Genomic DNA, 17,980 nt, shown 5'->3' with positions numbered 1-17,980 from the left:
CCCGAGAGCCAAATAGGCACTGATTTGGCTGTGATGTTTGCTGCTGCCCTTTTCTGAAGCCTCCCAGTCCTGATAAAGGTCACCTACTTGCTCCCAGATGGGCCTGCAGCAGGAACAGGCAGAAACAAGTAGGGGAAAGAGCAAAACGTCTCTGTCTGGGACAGCAGACAGAAAAGAAAAAAAAATTATCAGGTAAGGTGTTTTTCTTAGATTAAGCAGCAATAAAATTGAGTCATGTTTGAGTTCAGAGAGAGTATTTTTTTTAGACTGCATTTTCCAGAAGTCCTGAAGTGTTCTTACAGCCGATTTGTGCTGTGCAAGCACCGTGGAGCCCGAGTCATGACCTCTGGCCCTCCTGTCTCGTACTGCAAGCGTGCAGCAGGCCCTGCCACAAGGAGGTTGGGGTGTCGGTCAGTGGGGAGCAGATCAGCTCTGGGTGCTTCTCGCCATCGCCAAGGCCTCACCAACATCTGATGGTCCTGTTGGGGTCCTCAGCTTTCACGTTTTGATGTGGTGCAGGCAGGGCTCGGTGCATGCAGCAGCCCATCCCTTGCTCCAGCCGATCTCCCGGGGGCCGGAGGTGTTTGCAGGTGGAGGAGCAGAAGGAGCTGCGGAAACCTCGTCATTATTTTATGGCGGTGCCAAGCCGGGGGAAGCTGGATGGAGCCAGAGGAAGGGAGCACAGTTAAAGAGCAGAGCTGAATCCTGCTGCAGGAGCATTCAGCCTGCCACGTTATACAGCACCGTCGGTCCCCAGCACAGGGCAGGTGAAGAGAGAGCCGTGAGCAAACGGCTGTAATCATGTGGGGCAGTTTGAAAGCATTATTTTAAGGCAATGCAGCAGCAACACTGTGCCTCTTCACTCTCAGCACAACCCCGTCGGGCACTTGGCACAAAAGAGTCCTGCCTGTGCGCCACAGGGTTGTCCCTGCAGAGCAAACCGGCGCTGAAATCCCCTGTGTGCCGTGCAGCTGCCTGCTGGCTTCCTGCTGGGGGCGAGCCAAGCGGCGCCTCTGCAAATAGCTGCACAGATATTTGGCCAGAGGAGAGCTCTTGGGCACCTGCATGGGCTTGGGCTGCTCTGGGAGAGGGGCTTGTCCTGAGGCCTGGGCCCCCGCCGTTTAATTTTCCCTAATTAAAACTTCTGCATTAGGTCGTCGTGCTCTTCCACCCTGGAGATATGATCTACAACACAGACTTGTGGTGGCCAGACAAAGAGATGACCAGAGGCAGAGAGTGGCAGAAGATGTCTGTCGGAAAGCACCTCAAAACAAAGAGGAACTTTTGCTTTCCAGCCCAGAGGGACTTTTTTTTACTTTCAACCACAGCCCTGTCTCATTTTTGCTTCTAATTTTGTATAACTCAAGGAACAGTGACCTCAGAGCTTAATTAATTTTACAGTGCTGTATTTCTTACTCGTGATGCTAGGATGACAGACGTACACCTTTGGGTTAATGACTGATCCATCTGTCTAGGAAACTCAGTGGGAACAGTTCTCATTCCCTTGCCTGTCTCTTAAATCAGGCCGTAATGAACCGGGGAATGGTGCTGATGGGAGGAGGCTGGGCTTCACCACAGCTTTCTGCGGGAAGGAATTCCACCCCCTCGCCTTTAGCACGTAGATACTGGAGCAGAGCAGGGTCCCGCTGGCTGGGCGTCACAGCACAACAGAGCTCAGGGCTCACCTCTTTTCCTTTGCTCCCCCTGACAGCTTTTAAGAAGCCATATTTGGCTTTGAAGCCTTCCCTCTGTCGCGTGCTCCTGGATGGGTTCACCCTGCAGTTGTTCCGTTCAAGGACCGTGGTGCTCCGAGTGGGGCTGTTTGCTGTTTGGTTGAACTTCGTGTCTTGCTTAGAGACGCTCTGTTATTCAGTGGTTTAGGCTAAACACCTTTTTTTTTTCCACAAGGAAAGGACAGCTGCTACCAGGGGCTGGGTGTACATTGCTGTTCTTTCTGTTGTGGCCTCACCACTTAAAGCTAACACCCGAGTCCAAAATTTTGCCTTTTGGCCTCTCAGTGCCCACGAAGAGCGAGGCGACAGAAGGATGGCTCCTGGGAGGACTGAAGACTGGGCAGCAGCACAGCAAGATGATCTGAGGCCTCCTGCCCCGCTTCACAGATGCTGTTTTTAGGAGAAGGCACAACCTTTCGCCTTGGCAGGCAGAAGGAAGGCAGGGCTGAGCCAGGACATACACGGGCTGGAGCTGCTGAAGCCGATGCCTGGTTCTGCCAGCGGGGAGGGGAAGTGGATGGACCCCCCCCCCCCAGGGTGCTAGGGAAAGGGGCACGGCTCTGCCGCCCCAGCCAGGAGCAGAAGAGATGCCATTTTCACCCCTGCTGCAGCAGATTCATAGCAAGAGGGGAGTAAGTTGTATAGTGTGTATGTAGTGCATAGGTGTGTATATATATAGTGTATAGTATAGGATATAGTTGTCTAGCAAGTAGGGGAGACAGGCCGGCGTCCTGTTGCTGCAGCAGTGGCGGTGCACCGCTCCCCTCGCTGACAAAGGGCCCAAGCCCGCCCTTGCTTCACCAGTGAAGCTGGTGGGCCAGGGCTGTGATTTAGGAGTCACAGGGAGGTTTTTAAATCATGTTTATTTTGTTCGATGGGATGGTTTCGGTTTGGCTTGTCACCGATAGACACACAGAGCTTACCTCCTGGATTCACCCAGCCACTGCATTTCCAAAATAATCCTTTAAGCTGCTAGAAACCTTTGAAGTCTGCAATACTGTCCAAACCTGGCTGGGGCTGTAAGCCCTATTGTATGGCTTTGTCGCCTTCCTTTTAAAAATAGGTGCAATGAATAGAGTGGTGGGGAAGTTTCTCATAGCCACCACTCCTCGCTTTCCTAACAGTGTCTCAGGTTCACCTGTACAGGCCTCGCTTTGTTACGTGCTAACTGTGTGCTACACGGCCAGCCAGTGTTTCACACACCGGTGTGCCTGTTTTCTCCCCAGAGACATTCTAGGTCCCAATCCCACTGCCCAAAAGATGTTATTAGCAGAGCATTTAATAAACTCCTTACTGCTGTGCAGCGCATTCATTATAGCCCCAGTGAGCTTCCAGCTAGCATTTCTGGACCGAGCACAAGGCCGCAGGAGTTCTGCCCCTGGCAGGGCTCGGATTCTGCCCGTGAGCTGCACTCACGCTTTTAGACTCGTTATTGCTTGGAGTCGAGGACGCCATTCTTCTCCCCTGACAAGTGCCGGGTGCTTTTTTAAAAAAGCCGCAGCAAGCCAGGTGGGTCCAGAGGTCCCAGCTGAGACCAGGGGGGCGTTTGGAGCTGGGCACAGTCCTGCTGACGCCGTCGCACAGTCGGGGCTTCGGAAGAGAAAACAAGGCAGGGCTTTGTTCTCCTCGGGAGCACCTGAGGGAGCACGGAAGGCGCGCTGTGCAGGCAGAGGTAGTATCTCTGAGTATGACCAGCCAGTACAGCTGGAAGAAACGGCTTTTGATTACACAACCCTGTGTCTTTAGCCCAGATCACTGCCACAGTAGCAGTGTTACCACTTCAGTTTTTCCAAGGGAACTGTTGTGACCGCCTGTTGGTGGGACCTGTGCCTGTGCCCAGCAGTAATGCGGCCAGAGCCCGGAATTCAGCTCCAGGGCTTGAGCCCGGCTGCCCTCACCCCTTCTGTCCCACGTGGTGGTGGAGGGGAGCTCGGCACCGGTGGGAAATAAAGCACAGCGTGAGGATGGCGTGCTGCAAGCAGTAAGGTGTTAGCAAGGTGTGAAGCTGGCGTCCTTTTGGAGCTCCAGCTCTGCCTCCAGCGCTCTGCTTTCACAGTTCTCTGGGCTCCGAGGGAGTAGCTTCGGCAGAGCTGTGCGAGGCATATGGTAGGGAGCTTGGTGATGGACGGGGCCTGAAGTACTTCCTCTGCGTCAGTGCTGGGTGTTTCAGCTTCTAAAACTGTGCTGCTTTCCAACCCCCCTGCTATTGCTGGGCGGACAGCGACAGCCTGGCCCAACAGCGATTTCTGTTTGCGCAAGCCCTTCACTTTCTTTTCCACAGTAACCTGGCAGCCAGCGTTTCACTCAGCTCCGTTCTTTTAAGCCATCTCGGCAGCAGCCAAACCGCTGCAGAGAGCATAAGGACCCTGTCGTAGCACTGGAAATTGGTTTGGCTTCGCTTCTTGCTTCTGGACACATCCTGGCTAATCACCCCCAATAATCCCAGCTGCAGCAAGACCAGGCGTGCGCTCGGCTGAACTGAAAGGCTCTGCAGAAGCTGTAGATATTTCAGAGCACAAGCTGGAGAGGTCTGATGTCAGTGACTAGTCTGTCTGTGGCTGGAATTCAGCTGTTGTCCAAAAAGATCAGTGATGGTGACTTAGGCCAAAAAGGAAAAAAAACACAAACCCAACCGTTTTTAGTTGGAATTGTACCTGCTTTGCCCCAGCCCTCAGTTACCTGGACTGCTAAAGGTCTTTTGTGAACTCTGTTTAGAATTTTCTATTTTTAACAGTTTCTGAGCTAAAAATATCCCCACGATATGAAGGAAAACAAACATTTCCTCTCGAAAACACCAACTCATTTCCCTCCCATCTTCTGTCTGTCAGGAGCTGGGCACCTGCCTGGCTGCCCTGGCATGTCTGCTTTTTTTTTTGAGCTGGGCTTTTCTGTGTATCTGAGTGGTTCTAAGGAGGTTTAAAAAAAGAAATGTCCTAGAGCTGAGCTGCACAATACCCTCAGTACTTGAGAACCTACAAGATGCCCTTCCTCTTTTCCCCAGAGTAACATTTCTGAGCTATGGCTGAGGTTGCTGTGAGAAAAGTTGTCAGGGCAGATTTCTCGGGGTGGGGGTAACAGTGAGAACAACGCAGCAATTCAGGCTGCTTCAGGGCACCACCTTTCCAAAAGGCACTTTTGTTTCTGTGCTGAATAATGCCTGCAGAAGTACAGTGTTTGGTCTTCTCTGCCTCGCTCAGCCTGTGTTTAAGAATAGTTTGTTTTTTTTCTCCAACAGGATGTAGCCATTTCTCCAAAGCAGAGGGATGAGGTCATTCAGTGGCTGGCCAAGCTCAAATACCAGTTCCACCTTTATCCAGAAACGCTCGCCCTGGCCATCAGCCTTTTGGACAGGTTTTTAGCTGTGGTAAAGGTAAATATTTGCAGAGACATAAACTGAAATAGATTCCTAATACCCACTCAGCTATTTCTGTGTGCAGTCCCAGTGGCATGGCTGTGTGGAAATGCTCGCTTCCCCGCTCTGCTCTCACAACCTTTTTTTCTCACACACGTACAGGATGCTGCCTGCACTACTCCGGGCACCAAATTTTGGGTTATGAAACTGACAGCACACACTGCCACACGGCACTTCTGGAGGCTGATTGACAAGCACACGCAGTTCTTGGGGAACTGACCCAGTGCTTTTACCTGCCAAGGCCCTCTTCCCTTTCTCCTCTGTTCTGCCCATTTCCTTCATGTAACGCACCTGATCATTTAAGCATATCTTAACCTAAGAGAAAAGACACGCCCTTCAACTACATGCTCACTTCTAACCTGGTTTGAAGGTTGAATTTGCCATCCCACAGTACCCATCTCCTAAATTACAGCTAGCGATGGCTTATTCAGAAAGTCTGAACAGATGTTATGCCTTAAACGACAAGAGAAGAGTCTCTGCCTTACACTAAACTGACTCATGCAGCTAAAGGAAATGCCCGTGAGGCCGCAGTCAGAAACGTAGGCCCAGTGCCCTCTCCTACAGATAAGTCAGGGAAAGTCCCTGCTCCCATCTCTCAGTTTCTCTGGCGTTTAAACTGTATTTAGTCTCATGTGGATCACCTCAACCTGCTGCGAGCACTGGCTAGCAGTGAACTAGCTGGAGGGCACGTAGAAATGAGGACAGGTTTGGGCCTGGCAAGCGTGCTAGTGCAGGAAACTGAAGAGGTGGGGGAAGATGCAGCCAGAGCTGAGTGCCTTTTGGGAGAGCTGATGTTCGACACTGAGGTGCTCTACAGCCAGCCTGACAGACTGAGAACTGAAGCTCACGCGGGCAGAGGTGAAGGAGACGGGGAGGAAACAAGCGTGGGTGCCAGCCGTGAGAGTGAGGCTGTCCGACCGCTGTACTGAGCAGAGAATGGGCATGGCTGCTTGGTTTAAGATTGGGATGTCACAGAAACTGTTAAAAAAAGGTTAAAAATTAGCATTTGGGATACCTGCAACTGGGGTCTGTTGCTCTTCTGCCTGCCAGCCAGTCATGCTCTAAGCCTGCCATGGTGACAAATAGGAATTGCTGAGCTTGGGGGTGTGTTTTGCACCCATGCAAACGACTGAACAAACTATGGGCCAACCCAAAACCCCTGGCCTTGAGCTGTGAAGTCAGGCTTTGGGTAGCCTTATCTCTTCCCATATTTGCTCAGTTACAGCCTGCGCTTGCAAATCTGCAGCCTCATCTGCACGTGTCTAATCTCATTACTAACACTACCAGGTAGGTAATGCAGCTTAGGAAATCTAAGCTGAAAAACACATTTGCAGCCTGTGTACTTAATTTCAACGTGACTTGTTTCAGTATAACGCAAATGACATCATCCCTTAACCTACTCTTTAACCTACTCTTTAAATACTATTAAATATTGATAATGTTTAAGTTACAAGTCATAGAAGTATTTATTTTCAAGATCTTAAATTGGCTGATGTACTGAAATACTGAGGTGGGAAAAAGATACTTTAAATCCCCCAACAGTTAATGCCCGTGAGTACAGTTTTTCTTTCAGTTATTTGCAGCAGCCAAAGAGTGTACAAAGAGTATGAGCAAATGAGTAAGAGTTCACTGCATGCTTCAGGCAGTGAGCAGGAATGTGGAAAGGTGTTCTGTCAGGGTTTTTTCAGCTAGTTCTGTGTTCCTTCTGGGTGAGCATTATTCAAACAGCTCAGGGCTTTACACTCCCTGCCCCTGTTTTCTTCTCCCATAAAGTCGTCATTCCACTGATGTAGCTCAACTCTTTTTTTCCTTTTTCTTTCTTTTTTTTTTTTTTAAATCCAGGCACTACCATGCAGGATTTTATTATTAAGACAACTTGTCCCTTCCCTTCACTGTGAACATGCTTTGAAATTGCTCAGGCTGGCTGCCCCATGGCTCTTACCATCCCGCTCTGGGGGCCCAGCGGCATTCACTGTAGATGACTGCACAGCACCAGTTAACCCTCAGCTGGCGGCGGTTGCAGCTGTGCGCAGCAGCACTCGCCCCTTGTTGAGGAGCAAAGGAGGCAGACAGAGGCTCCTGTAGGAGACCAGGATGGGAGACAGGAGCTTAATGTGCTTTGGGAAAAGACACGGTTATTCTAGAAGGGGCACACTTGGGAAAAAGAGGGTCCGTATTTACTGTTAATGGGAAGAATAAACTTGCCTGATGGTAGGAACCTGCTCTAGACATCTGCTTCTTTTTCCCCTGAACACTGACCTGGAGCCCTTTATTGCTGTAGATTTTTTATGCTCACTTGGTAATTTCCTTCTAACCTGTCTGCGTAGTGAGGAACAAGTTTCAGTCTTGCCCTGAGGGAATTTATTCTCTTTGCTTTCAGTGATTCCTGAACATACATGCAGACACGTGCACATGCACCACCCCCCAAAAGTGGATTCCCTGCAAATATTTAAGTTCAAGTTCAAATGGTGGTAGGAAGCCACAGCTCCAGGCACAGCAAGGTCCCTTTAAGTAGCTGTGGCTAAATATTATTAAACATCTTTAATTTGGAAACAAGCCTGTGTCTTTCCCTTGTGGCTTCCTTGAAACAACCTTCTGGATTTCATGACAGTGATGTGCAGGATCTCCTAAACTACCACGTATCTTTGTTCTGTCTACTACAATGTACCCAGCAAGAACTAATCGTGGCAACAGTTTCGGTTACATTTTTACATTCAGTGCAGGATTTTCACTTACCTTTGCTTTTGGAATCCCATAAGGTATACAGCAGAAGACCAGATGCCAGCAGGCTGTAGGAGGTGGGGGCATGGCTCTGCAGCTGTCTGCCCGCTCAGCTGTAACAGGGTGTAGAAGCAGCGCCTCTCCTTTCCTAGCCCCCAGCCACTAAGAACAGGGGTATTCTTATACTGATGTTGGAAGTGGAGCCCTTTGTCAGAGGAGCCCACGGACAGATTGCTGCTGAGCAAAACCTCCAGCGGTTACGCTGTATTCTGAGCACTTACTTACTCTGGTCCATCACAGGGACTACACAAATACCTACAAGCCCATGCACGCTGCTGGTTTTCTTTTTATTCTCCTACATCAAGGCCCATACTTTTTTTTTTTTTTTAATAAATGCATATTAAAAATCACTTTTTCCCCTTAAAATCCAGCTTACCTTGCCTAATGCAACTCACTGTAAAAGGGACCAGCTCTCCCTTAATAATTCCTGGGTCATGGTTTTGAGAACTGCAGTAAGAAATAGCATTAGTGGTATTTTATTTTTTTAAATGGGTGCTTTAACTTCTATAGACAAAGACAGCATTTTAAAATTCTTTTAATTTTTTTTTGTTTTGTGTCTGACCCCCAGCAGCACTAAATGCTCTGCTGATAGGTGGGATGGCCATGGTTTTATGCCAGATGATAATCTGGCCCTTCTGCTTTTCTCCTTCCCGTTTCTACTCCAACGCCTAAAAATGAGCTCTTTCCACTCCACTGCAGCACCTCAGTGGGTGCCAGTTCTGATCACGGGGCTGGCAGATCTCTGTCCTGCCTGACGTCATGGAGCGTGGCTGTGTGCTCGGCACGGCTTGCCACCGCCGTGGTGCAGCTGGAGGTCAGCCTGCTGATCTAAAACACGGTGCACAGGCAGCTGGGACCCTGCTTCTCAGGATGTCCATGCAGATAGGGCGTGCATCATTTCTGTGCCACACTCACAGGGTGACTTCTCTGCTCTTCTGTGTTGTAGGCCCGTCCAAAGTACTTGAACTGTATTGCAATCAGCTGCTTCTTCCTTGCTGCAAAGACCATTGAGGAAGATGAGGTAACTTTTTTTGGGTTGTTCTCAGTACCTTAACATTGTCTGAATATACGCTGTTCGAGTCCTGTCTTTGCTTGCGTGTGGCAGCTGACGCTTGCCAGGGCAGGAATGAAGCGTTTTCTGTGATTTTTATAATAATAATGGGTTCTCTCTTTTCTTCTTTGTGTTGGCTTTTGCAGAGGATTCCAGTACTGAAGGTGTTGGCTCGGGATAGCTTCTGTGGTTGTTCTCCAGCTGAAATTCGCAGAATGGAGAAGATTATCCTGGATAAACTGAACTGGGATCTTCACATGGCAACGCCACTGGATTTCCTTCACATTGTAAATAAGGGGCTATTTGCACTCTCTCTGGTGGCTGTGGGTGTAAATATTGTATCAAGAGTGTATAAATTGTATCAAGAACGTATAAAAAACCTTACCTGTAGGGTAGTGAGGACCTCAGGATGTGGTTGCAATTCCTCCATATAAGTAGTTTCTGAAGTAAAAATAAAAGCCTTGCCAGAAAATTCCAGAGGAGACTTGTGCCACTTCAGGGGCAGTTTTTGAAATGCAGGCCTGCCATCCAGAAATCTGGCCCTGCCTTGAGGCACGTCAAGCCGCACACTATGACTCACTGCTCCTGAAAACCTTGCCCCTAAATCTTTACTGACAGTGGTTTTGCTCAAAGCTAAGTGCCAGGTGGCAGGGAGAGAGAAAGGAACCAAGGAGAACGCACAGCTGCTGGGCAGTGGGTGTGCTCGGTGCTTGCTGCAGAGAGACATGGCCAGAGAATGAAATTCTTGGATGAAAGATAAAAGGAAGGAAAGTGTCCTGAGGTTCTCTGTTGATTTTCATCCTCTTGGCTTTCTTGAGGAGGATTTTTGTCTGGGACAGCTGAGCTGCCAAACCTGTGTTGTCGAGAAGGGTGGAGGGGGATGGCCTTTTGCAGAGACCCCAAACAGACGATGTGCAGGATGGCAGGCCCCGCCAGAAAGGCTACGCCAAGCTGTTGGTGGGTTCAGCACCTTGCTGCTTTTTCCATGATCTGGAAATTGCCTCGAGCGTTAATCTGCAGGATCCCCACGCATCAGAGATGCGTCAGTTGCCATTCTGGAGGTCTGACCTGACCTCGCGTGGGGGGCTGCCTGTCGGTGACCCCACTGGCCTCACGTGTTTGTTTTCCCTCTCAGTTCCATGCAGTTGCAGTGTCCAGCAGGCCTCAGCTTCTGACCATCCTCCGCAAGCTGAGCCCCTCTCAGCACGTGGCGGTGCTCACCAAGCAGCTGCTGCACTGCATGGCCTGCTACCAGCTGCTGCAGTTCAAGGGCTCCATGCTGGCGCTGGCCATTGTCAGCCTGGAGCTGGAGAAGCTGCTCCCTGACTGGCTGGCTCTCATCATCGAGCTGCTCCAGAAGGCACAGGTGAGGGGTGCTGGCACCCAGCGTCACAGCAGGGAGGGACTGGGTGCCCCAGAGGCTGCATCTCGCTCAGTGCTCCAGGGACACGGCCAGCCGGGGCTGGGATCCGTAGCTGCTGATCCCAGCCTGCAATAACGCGCCTGTGAGGACGGTTGTGCTCCTGGATGGGGGGGGGGGCTGGTGCTGGGGTTGTTCCGCAAAAAGTTTGTCTCGACTGTGGCCAGCAGGTGACAAAGGCAGGAGCCGCGTGTCCTAATGCACGTGGTCTCTCCCTGCACCGGGGAGAAAACATCCTGGGGAGAAAGTCCTAGGTCCTGACGCACCGCTGGTCCTCTCCACGGCAGCGGTCCTGCAATGCCAACGTTTTTGCTTGTCTCGTTCCAGATGGATAGCTCACAGCTGATCCACTGCCGGGAGCTCGTGGCACATCACCTTTCCACTCTGCAGTCTTCTCTGCTGCCCAATTCTGTATATGTCTACAGTCCCCTCCAGCACACCCTGGTGACCTGTAACAGAGGAGTGTTCAAATGCCAGCCCTCCTCTGTCCCAGGGCCAGGTTTCTCCAAGGACAACGGCAGGCCAGAAGTGCCAGTCACAGCTACAGCCGCGCTCTACCAGCGTCTGCCAGCTCCCAGCAGTTGCAAACAAGCCTCTGCCAAGCGCAAAGTGGAAGAGATGGAAGTGGACGACTTCTACGACGGTATCAAGCGTCTCTACAACGAAGACACTGCTCCAGAGGTAGTGGCTCTTGAAAACATGGGCTCTGTTTGTAGCGCTGATGTCTCGAGGCAGGAGGGCAACGTTTCCCCTTGTCCACCTTTACAGCCAGTGTCTGTTATGTAGCTGTGAGCGCACACCACCTGCTGCGCCATAGCTACTACTCTAGAAACCATGCAGAACCTGGCATAGTGTTCTCAGAGGGGGGAGAAGGGGCCATACCTTGTCAGGCTGAACTGAAGGGAGCCAAAAAACAGAAAAAATATCCCAACCCCTTTTTTGAATTTTTTTTCTTGTGCGGCTAATTATAGTTCCACTATTTAAGCACTTAAAAACACAAAAAAGTATAAAAAATTAAAAAAGACCCAAAAACTGAACAAAAAAAGTAGCAAAAAATTGTTTCCTCCTAGTGTTGTCAGCTCCACTGTTTTTCTGCTCCTGTGTATTGTAACCCATTCTCCATGTCCAAGAGCTCACATGAGTTGTGCAGAGTTGTCCCAGGTTTCCCAGCCAATTAACACCTCTCTGATCTGATTTCCATCCGCTCCTTGCTCTTCTTTCTGCTTGCTTCTCTTTTAATTCTTTGCAAGTCTCGTGCATGATGTTCTGTACTATCATGACAGGTTTCTTTTTTTCTTTCTAAAGAAAAAGGCCTTTTTTGTTTTGTTAGCACTTTGGTGTTTAAATGTGATAATATTTAAAAACTGGATTTGAATGAAAGGTTAGGAAAAACACAAAAACAATGCTTGCAAACTGTTCCACACTTAATAACCACAGGAGAGTGAACGTACTCTAGAAGAACACTAGGGCAGCCAGCCACCGAGCTCTGTACCTTGCAGTTAAGCAGTAACTGTTTCCAAACACAGAAAGCAGTTAACAGATTTTGTATCACTTCAACAGAAACGGTATTTTTTCTTGTTTGCACCAGGAAATGTTGCACTCAGTGTGGATATTCACCAACACTTGACTCTCTAAATCAAGTGTAAACCTTAAATTCTGCCGAAAAAATTCTGTTTGTTTTCCCATGTGTTTATAAGCTTAGCATGTGCCCAGCACTGTGTGGTGAAGTGCTGGGGCAACCTGAGGTTTGAAAGGTGTGTAATTATCAGTCACAAAAAAAAAAAAAAAAAAAAGAACAAAAAAAAAAAAACCAAGAGACCCTAACCCTGAGTTTTGTGTTCATGTAACTTCTAACCAAGAGTAAAACCTTTAAAAGCTTCTCTCTTTTACATGTTACACCTCTGTTTCTCAGAATGACCTATCCCAATTGTAAGCTCTCTCCACAGCCCTGAGGAAGGTATCGTATTGGAGCCATTGTACTGATGAAAGCCTTCTGGTAGCAATAAAGAAAGTTGTCCTGGATTCCGAGCCTCGTTTCATGCTTTCTACCCGGGTCCAGGATCAGTTTTACCTGGAGGCTGCAGGGGAGCAGCTCCGTGCCAGAGCCATCCTCTCTGTTGTGCTTGGGTCCGCTGCGAGAAGCATGCCTCGGGTTTCAGCTCTCCTCCTGGCCACGTTCTGGAAACCGCCTCCCGAGTCTGCGTTTCTGAACAGGGTGTGTGTCCCTGTTCTCCCTTCCAGGCCCTCCTATCATGCCCGTGGTGGTCTGGTCACTGACCTTTTCTCCTCCTCACAAGTTTTCTCCAGCTAGGCTGCTGGGCAGCCTGTGGGCGCCATCTGCACACCCCTAGCGAAATCCCCCACCGCTGCAGGATTTCAGCGATAACCGGGACTCGTTATGTCAAACTCACTTCAATGCACATCTTTTTCCTGTTAAATTACCCAGCCTAACAGCTCTAAATAAAACCAGCCCCAATTTCCAGCAGTAGGTAGAACATCAGCACAGGACAGATAGAGCAGGCAATTTACACGCTGTTTGACAGCCAAGCCCAGCACCTGCAGTTTCCACGCAGAAGGGTGTCCGCGTGCTGGTGCTTGCTGCCCGTGAGCAGCAGTTGTGATCCAGCGCATCCCGAAGGAGCAGTTGCTCGGAGCTCTGGGGTCTGCGTGGTACAAAACTGTGGAGAGTTTTGTAGGACTGCTGCTTGTTTTAGCTGGCTTCCAGCTGTACCACACATATCGGGGGGAAGAAGAGACGGGGACAGCACTGCCGCAGCATTGTCATCCAGCAATATGCCTCAGCTTACGTTGCCTTCCCCCTCTGCAGACACTCCTCCCCAAGAGCTCTTATGCTCCTGGCTCAGAAACACAGCACTCTCCCAACCCCAGTGTCTTAACAGACTGCAGAGGAGGACACCTTTTCTGTATTGGCACCATGCATGAATTCACGCTGTCTTCTGCTCGGAGCCATGCAACTCCACTAATACAGCACAAGGTCAGGGAGAGGAAACCTGCCCCGGTCGGGGAGACCTACCTGCACAGGGTCCTGCTGGCAGGAGCGTCCTGTCGCCTTTTGCTCTTCCAGATGCAAAAGAATCAAAGCAGCCTCTGCAACTGCACCCCTCAAACTCTTCTCTTCTTGGTACACACTGGTGTTCAACACACTTCAAACCAACAGCAGAGTGCAGACACTCAGGAAGTCAGTTGTGCCAGGGGTACCTCGACACATCCAGCTTTCTGACCGCACCATCAGGATGTACACCAGCGCAGCCACACCGAGGATTAACTTCCAAAACCACACATGATCCCTGTGCAGGTGCCTGGCTCCGCTGTGAGTGACAGCCACGCTTCAGGCACCAGCCTACCTCACGCCCGGGGAGTCGTGCTCTGGGGACTGGCCAGCCTGGCTTCCCTGCGGTGTTCAGCTTTGCAGGGCTCCTGCTGCTGCTCAGCCTCCCTCTGTGCCACAGCCACAGTGCTGCAGGCAGGCTGGGGCTGGTGAGGAGCCCGGGGCATGCAGGCCTGCACTGCTGGCTGCACTGGTGCAGAGATGCATGGCATTTTGTGGCTAAAAAGGTGATGCTCAATGACACAAGCTTGCTTTGAAAACGGGGCAAGTCCCAGCAAGATCAGCTTCTGCAAGCAGCAAGATCCAGCTGATCTGGAAATAACCTGGACTGCCAGACAAAGCCACTTCCCACATTTCCTCCCCACCAAAACCCCCAGGAGATGAAGTTCGATGTGGCCCGTGCCTGTGCCATCGTCTCGCTCCCACAGCAGCGGGCTGGCAGGCGTGCTGGCCCCACTGCCAGAGCACAGGACTGTCCTGGAGCCCTGCCCGGGCTCCCTGCTACCCACAGGAGAAAGCCACCTGATGCTGGTGAGTCCTGGTGTGGTTGCCTCGCAAGCTTCAGGCACCCCAGTCCATCACGCCGTGGATGCTGCCGAGGATGCCGAGCACAGTCTGCCTGCTCTGGCAGGGGCCTGCAGGAGCCCAGCAGAGTACGTGGCTCAGGTGAACAGGCAGCAGGAAGGGAAAGAGCAGTTTCAAACCACTGCCTGATCTCCCTCAAAACCCCTGGGATAAAGCCATTGCTCTCCCAAAACCGCACGTCAGCACCCAGCACAGTGCCCCCAGATCCCAGGTAGCGGCCCTGAGCACACAGCAGCCACATATCCATCCCCCTGTCCCAGCAGAGCTCTGCCACTTGTTTCTAATGCCACCTGTACAATAATCCCAGCTCGCCCTTACATGCTGTGCAACACCTCATCCCTCCTCTATGCCCAAGAGGTGCTTGCCTGGGAGACGTGCTAACAATAACCTCCTGGTAGTTTCCTCCACTATCTCAGTGCTGCCTTAGAGAAGCACTGATCCACCTCCTCCACCCTGCGCAGCCTGGGACCATTCATGAAGTGTTTTTGTCTCTTAAGTGAGACCTGCAGGTACCAAACATGGGGGAAATCCTCATTGCTCAGGTAGCTGGTGGGCTGACAACCCAGACCCCTCCTGCAGGCACGCCGTGACCCAGCCCATGGCAGCACGACACCACAAAACCCCCCTCTGTGCCATGAAGCATGTCTAACCTGGAAGCTGTTCACAGCTCTGGGTTTGGGGAGTTCCTTAAAACCCATTTTTATTCTCCAGCAGCGACAGAAGGGTTAAGCTCATAAGCATGATTTTAAAGTTGGGCACCCGCTTGCTCCTGTGGGTGAAGAGCTTTCCAGCTCTGTTGGGGACGTTTTGTGACACTGAGTGACAAATAACAGCTCTGGGCTGTCCAACAACACATTCCACACTGCCATCCCCTCCCCATGCTGACACCTCCTCCCCTAACAGCTGGGCATGCGGGAGGAAGCGAGCCAAGCAGCACGTTGTCACCCCCCCAGTGTCACCCCCCCAGCTCTGCTCCAGTCCCTCGTCCACACGCGTCTCAGTGCAAACTCTGCCTGCAGTGCCCCTGAACGTCTTCTGCTGTTCGCTCCCCTCCTTCTGCCCCAGTATCCACCACAACCAGACTGGGGATGTCAGAAATTTCATCCTGCTTCATTCCCCTAAAATTCCTTATAGAACTGTTCCTTATGCATTCACCTATTTATTTATTTATTTATTGTCTAAACTCCTGTTGATGCTATCTGCCTCCTTCACCCAAGGCAACAAATTCTGGAAATCTCCCTGCTCTGCAAGAAAATTACTCAATGTTTTGAGCAGATTCCCTCCTCCTTGACCGAGCATCCCCCCGGTTCTAGTCCCGCTGGTTTGGTTACCAGCAGGTAGGAACCGCTGCCAGCACAATCGTGTGGACTTCGTAATGCAAACTCGGAAAAATTTAGGCTGGAAGGGACCTCTAGAGGACATCTGCTGCAACCTCCAGCTCACAGCGGGGCCAATCCTCTCTCATCTCAGCTTTACCCTCTCCAAACTGAGGCCTCCTAGCCTTTGTGGTCTCACCTGGCCGGCTGCTGCTCCATCCCATTTATCATTACAGTGCCCTTCTCTACCTCCACTATGTCCTTCTGGAGACACGAAGGCCAGAGCTGCATGCAGGACTCAAGGCACCAGCACAGCAAGGCTCTAGGAGCTGTAAAATAAAGGCAGTTCATATAAGTGATAGTAATTTGCTTTGTGCCTGTTTCTCTAATCATATAAAGCTTTTGCATATTTTTATCTGGAGTTTAGAAGTCAACAAACAAAAGGGTTTTGTCCCTCTTCAAACCTTCCTGATGCTGCAGCACTAACCAGTGGGTCACTTTGCCCTGAGCAAGGACCTTCCTCCGGTCACACGCAGGCTTTCAGAAGGTCACAGGGCACAGATACATGGGTTAGCAACAGTGGATATCCTCTCCTTTGAGCAAAAAAACCAAAACCCGCCACCTTGTTTTTTCTTTTTACTCATTTGCAGTAAATGATGCCCAGCCACTCATGACCGAGCCCAGGTCCCAAGCTGCCGTCATCTGCACAACGCGGGTGAGCAGACACAGGGCAGGGCGCAAAAAACAGCTCCGTGCCCTGCTAAGAGCATGAGCTACATAGTAAGTGACTGACTACATTTCAGGAGAAAGGCTGTAACACAGCATTGTGGTTTCACGGGCTAGACTCCTACCACAAGATAAACCCAGACCACAAATCTTAAGTAAGAAAAAAGTCCAGGGACTGACAGAAAATTAAGGAGGGAATTCCTTCCTCGAAGCAGGGACACTGAGGAGGGCATCCCTTCAGATTAGGCAGCAGTCTACAATTCCATTTGTAGAACAAGTAAATTGTTACAGCATACACGCCAGGCCAATGTTTAATAATCTTTCCCATTGTATCTATAAAGTCACCTGATCGCAGATGTTTCCAGGACAAACAGTTTTTCTATCACATTAGAAAAATTGCCACCCACGTGGAGGGAGCCTCAGGAGATCTAACCCTTACCACTGAGCAGCGCTGAAAAACATTGTGCTTCTGGACAAAAAGTAGCTGAGTTCGGTGAACACCCCTGGCACCTTGCGCTTCACGCACAAACTGGAAGAGGCAAAACTTAGACAATTTAATAGTACGTTTTCCTTGGCAGGTTAAAGGAGGTTAACTCTTTGATTAAGGTTTGCAGATGAGGAAAATAAATCACCAGTATTTGGTCAGAAGAAAAGCGCACAACCCCATGTGAAGAACATCCAAAGGGGCAAGCTACCTCCTTCCGTCCATCTCCGACCAGCTAGAGCTCACCACACACCAAGCTTGTAAAGCTTTGCTTTTACATTTGAACAATGCTTTGGCACTCTTCAAGCCTTTTGAGTGCATTCACTTCCAAAGTAAACGAGTACCCCACATTCAGGGTAGGAAAAAAAAATAATCACTAATTAGACTTCGTAAAAATGTAAAGAAGTCAATCTAAGCACAAGTCAGTGCAGCTCAACTGCACAAGAAAAGTCACCTACTCTGCTCATACAGAGGCAGATCAACTAGAAAATAACAAAGCCTTGACCGTCCAGAACAGGTCCTTCAGTGCAGCAGGATGCAACAGCAGCCATCTCCGCTTCACGCAGCTTCATGCTAAAAACAAGCAGTCACCCAGGTCTAAGGACGCATTTTCATCACATGTCAGAGCAGCACGGGACGTACTTGTGATGAAGTTGTGGCGTCCAAAGCAGCCAGACTCAAGCTTCAGAGGCAGAAATGAAGCCCTCTGGCTATGCACACTCACCATCATCCAGTCTGTCAGTCTCTTCGTCATCAGTAGCATGTGCACGTTATGGCAAAAGGGAAGAAAACAGGGAAGGGAAAAAATCCCAGAGCAGTATCTCATGTTACAGCCAAGCTCCCTCCTCCAGCCGTTACCTCTGTCATTTTTGGTAGCCTCAATTCTGCTGGCAATGCGCCGGGAGCAGACCGAGCCCGCACAGAGACACACAGCAAAGCGCACCCTCAGACGCACAGGTGGAAAACAAAAAGGGAAGGAGAGGAGGGCGGACGTGATGGAAGAATGAGATGGCTCTCCTCCCGGCGGGGGCCCACGTAGCCACAGGCTCTTCCAGTGCCCTACTGTCCGCTGGGAGAGAGGGTGTGGGGGCTTTGGCAAGATGACGGTTACATAAAGAAGAAG

The 17,980-nt window shown here is 50.4% G+C and overlaps 2 protein-coding genes across 3 annotated transcripts in view; one reads left to right on the top strand and one right to left on the bottom strand.

Annotated features, from left to right (window-relative positions):
• CCNI (cyclin I) overlaps positions 1-12,419 on the top strand; it is a 26,390-nt gene extending 13,971 nt beyond the window's left edge. Inside the window, exons 3-7 of one of the 2 annotated variants that reach the window (XM_083835287.1) lie at positions 4,969-5,103; positions 8,873-8,947; positions 9,124-9,264; positions 10,113-10,343; positions 10,725-12,419. In XM_083835287.1, coding sequence (XP_083691413.1) covers positions 4,969-5,103; positions 8,873-8,947; positions 9,124-9,264; positions 10,113-10,343; positions 10,725-11,183 — 1,041 coding nt within the window. In that variant the 3' untranslated portion in view covers positions 11,184-12,419. The remainder of the gene's footprint in view (positions 1-4,968; positions 5,104-8,872; positions 8,948-9,123; positions 9,265-10,112; positions 10,344-10,724) is intronic. The other variant, XM_083835288.1, reaches the window with a different exon arrangement.
• The window catches only part of SEPTIN11 (septin 11), a 66,429-nt gene continuing 56,895 nt past the window's right edge, over positions 8,447-17,980 (bottom strand). The window contains exon 10 of the mRNA XM_083835272.1: positions 8,447-17,980. Within this exon, the coding sequence (XP_083691398.1) occupies positions 17,965-17,980 (16 nt within the window). The 3' untranslated portion in view covers positions 8,447-17,964.

Source organism: Anser anser (assembly GCF_964211835.1).
Source record: "Anser anser genome assembly, chromosome: 4".
Classification (NCBI taxonomy): domain Eukaryota; kingdom Metazoa; phylum Chordata; class Aves; order Anseriformes; family Anatidae; genus Anser; species Anser anser.
Note: the sequence above shows the minus strand (reverse complement) of the source record. Positions and strands in the feature narration are given on the sequence as shown.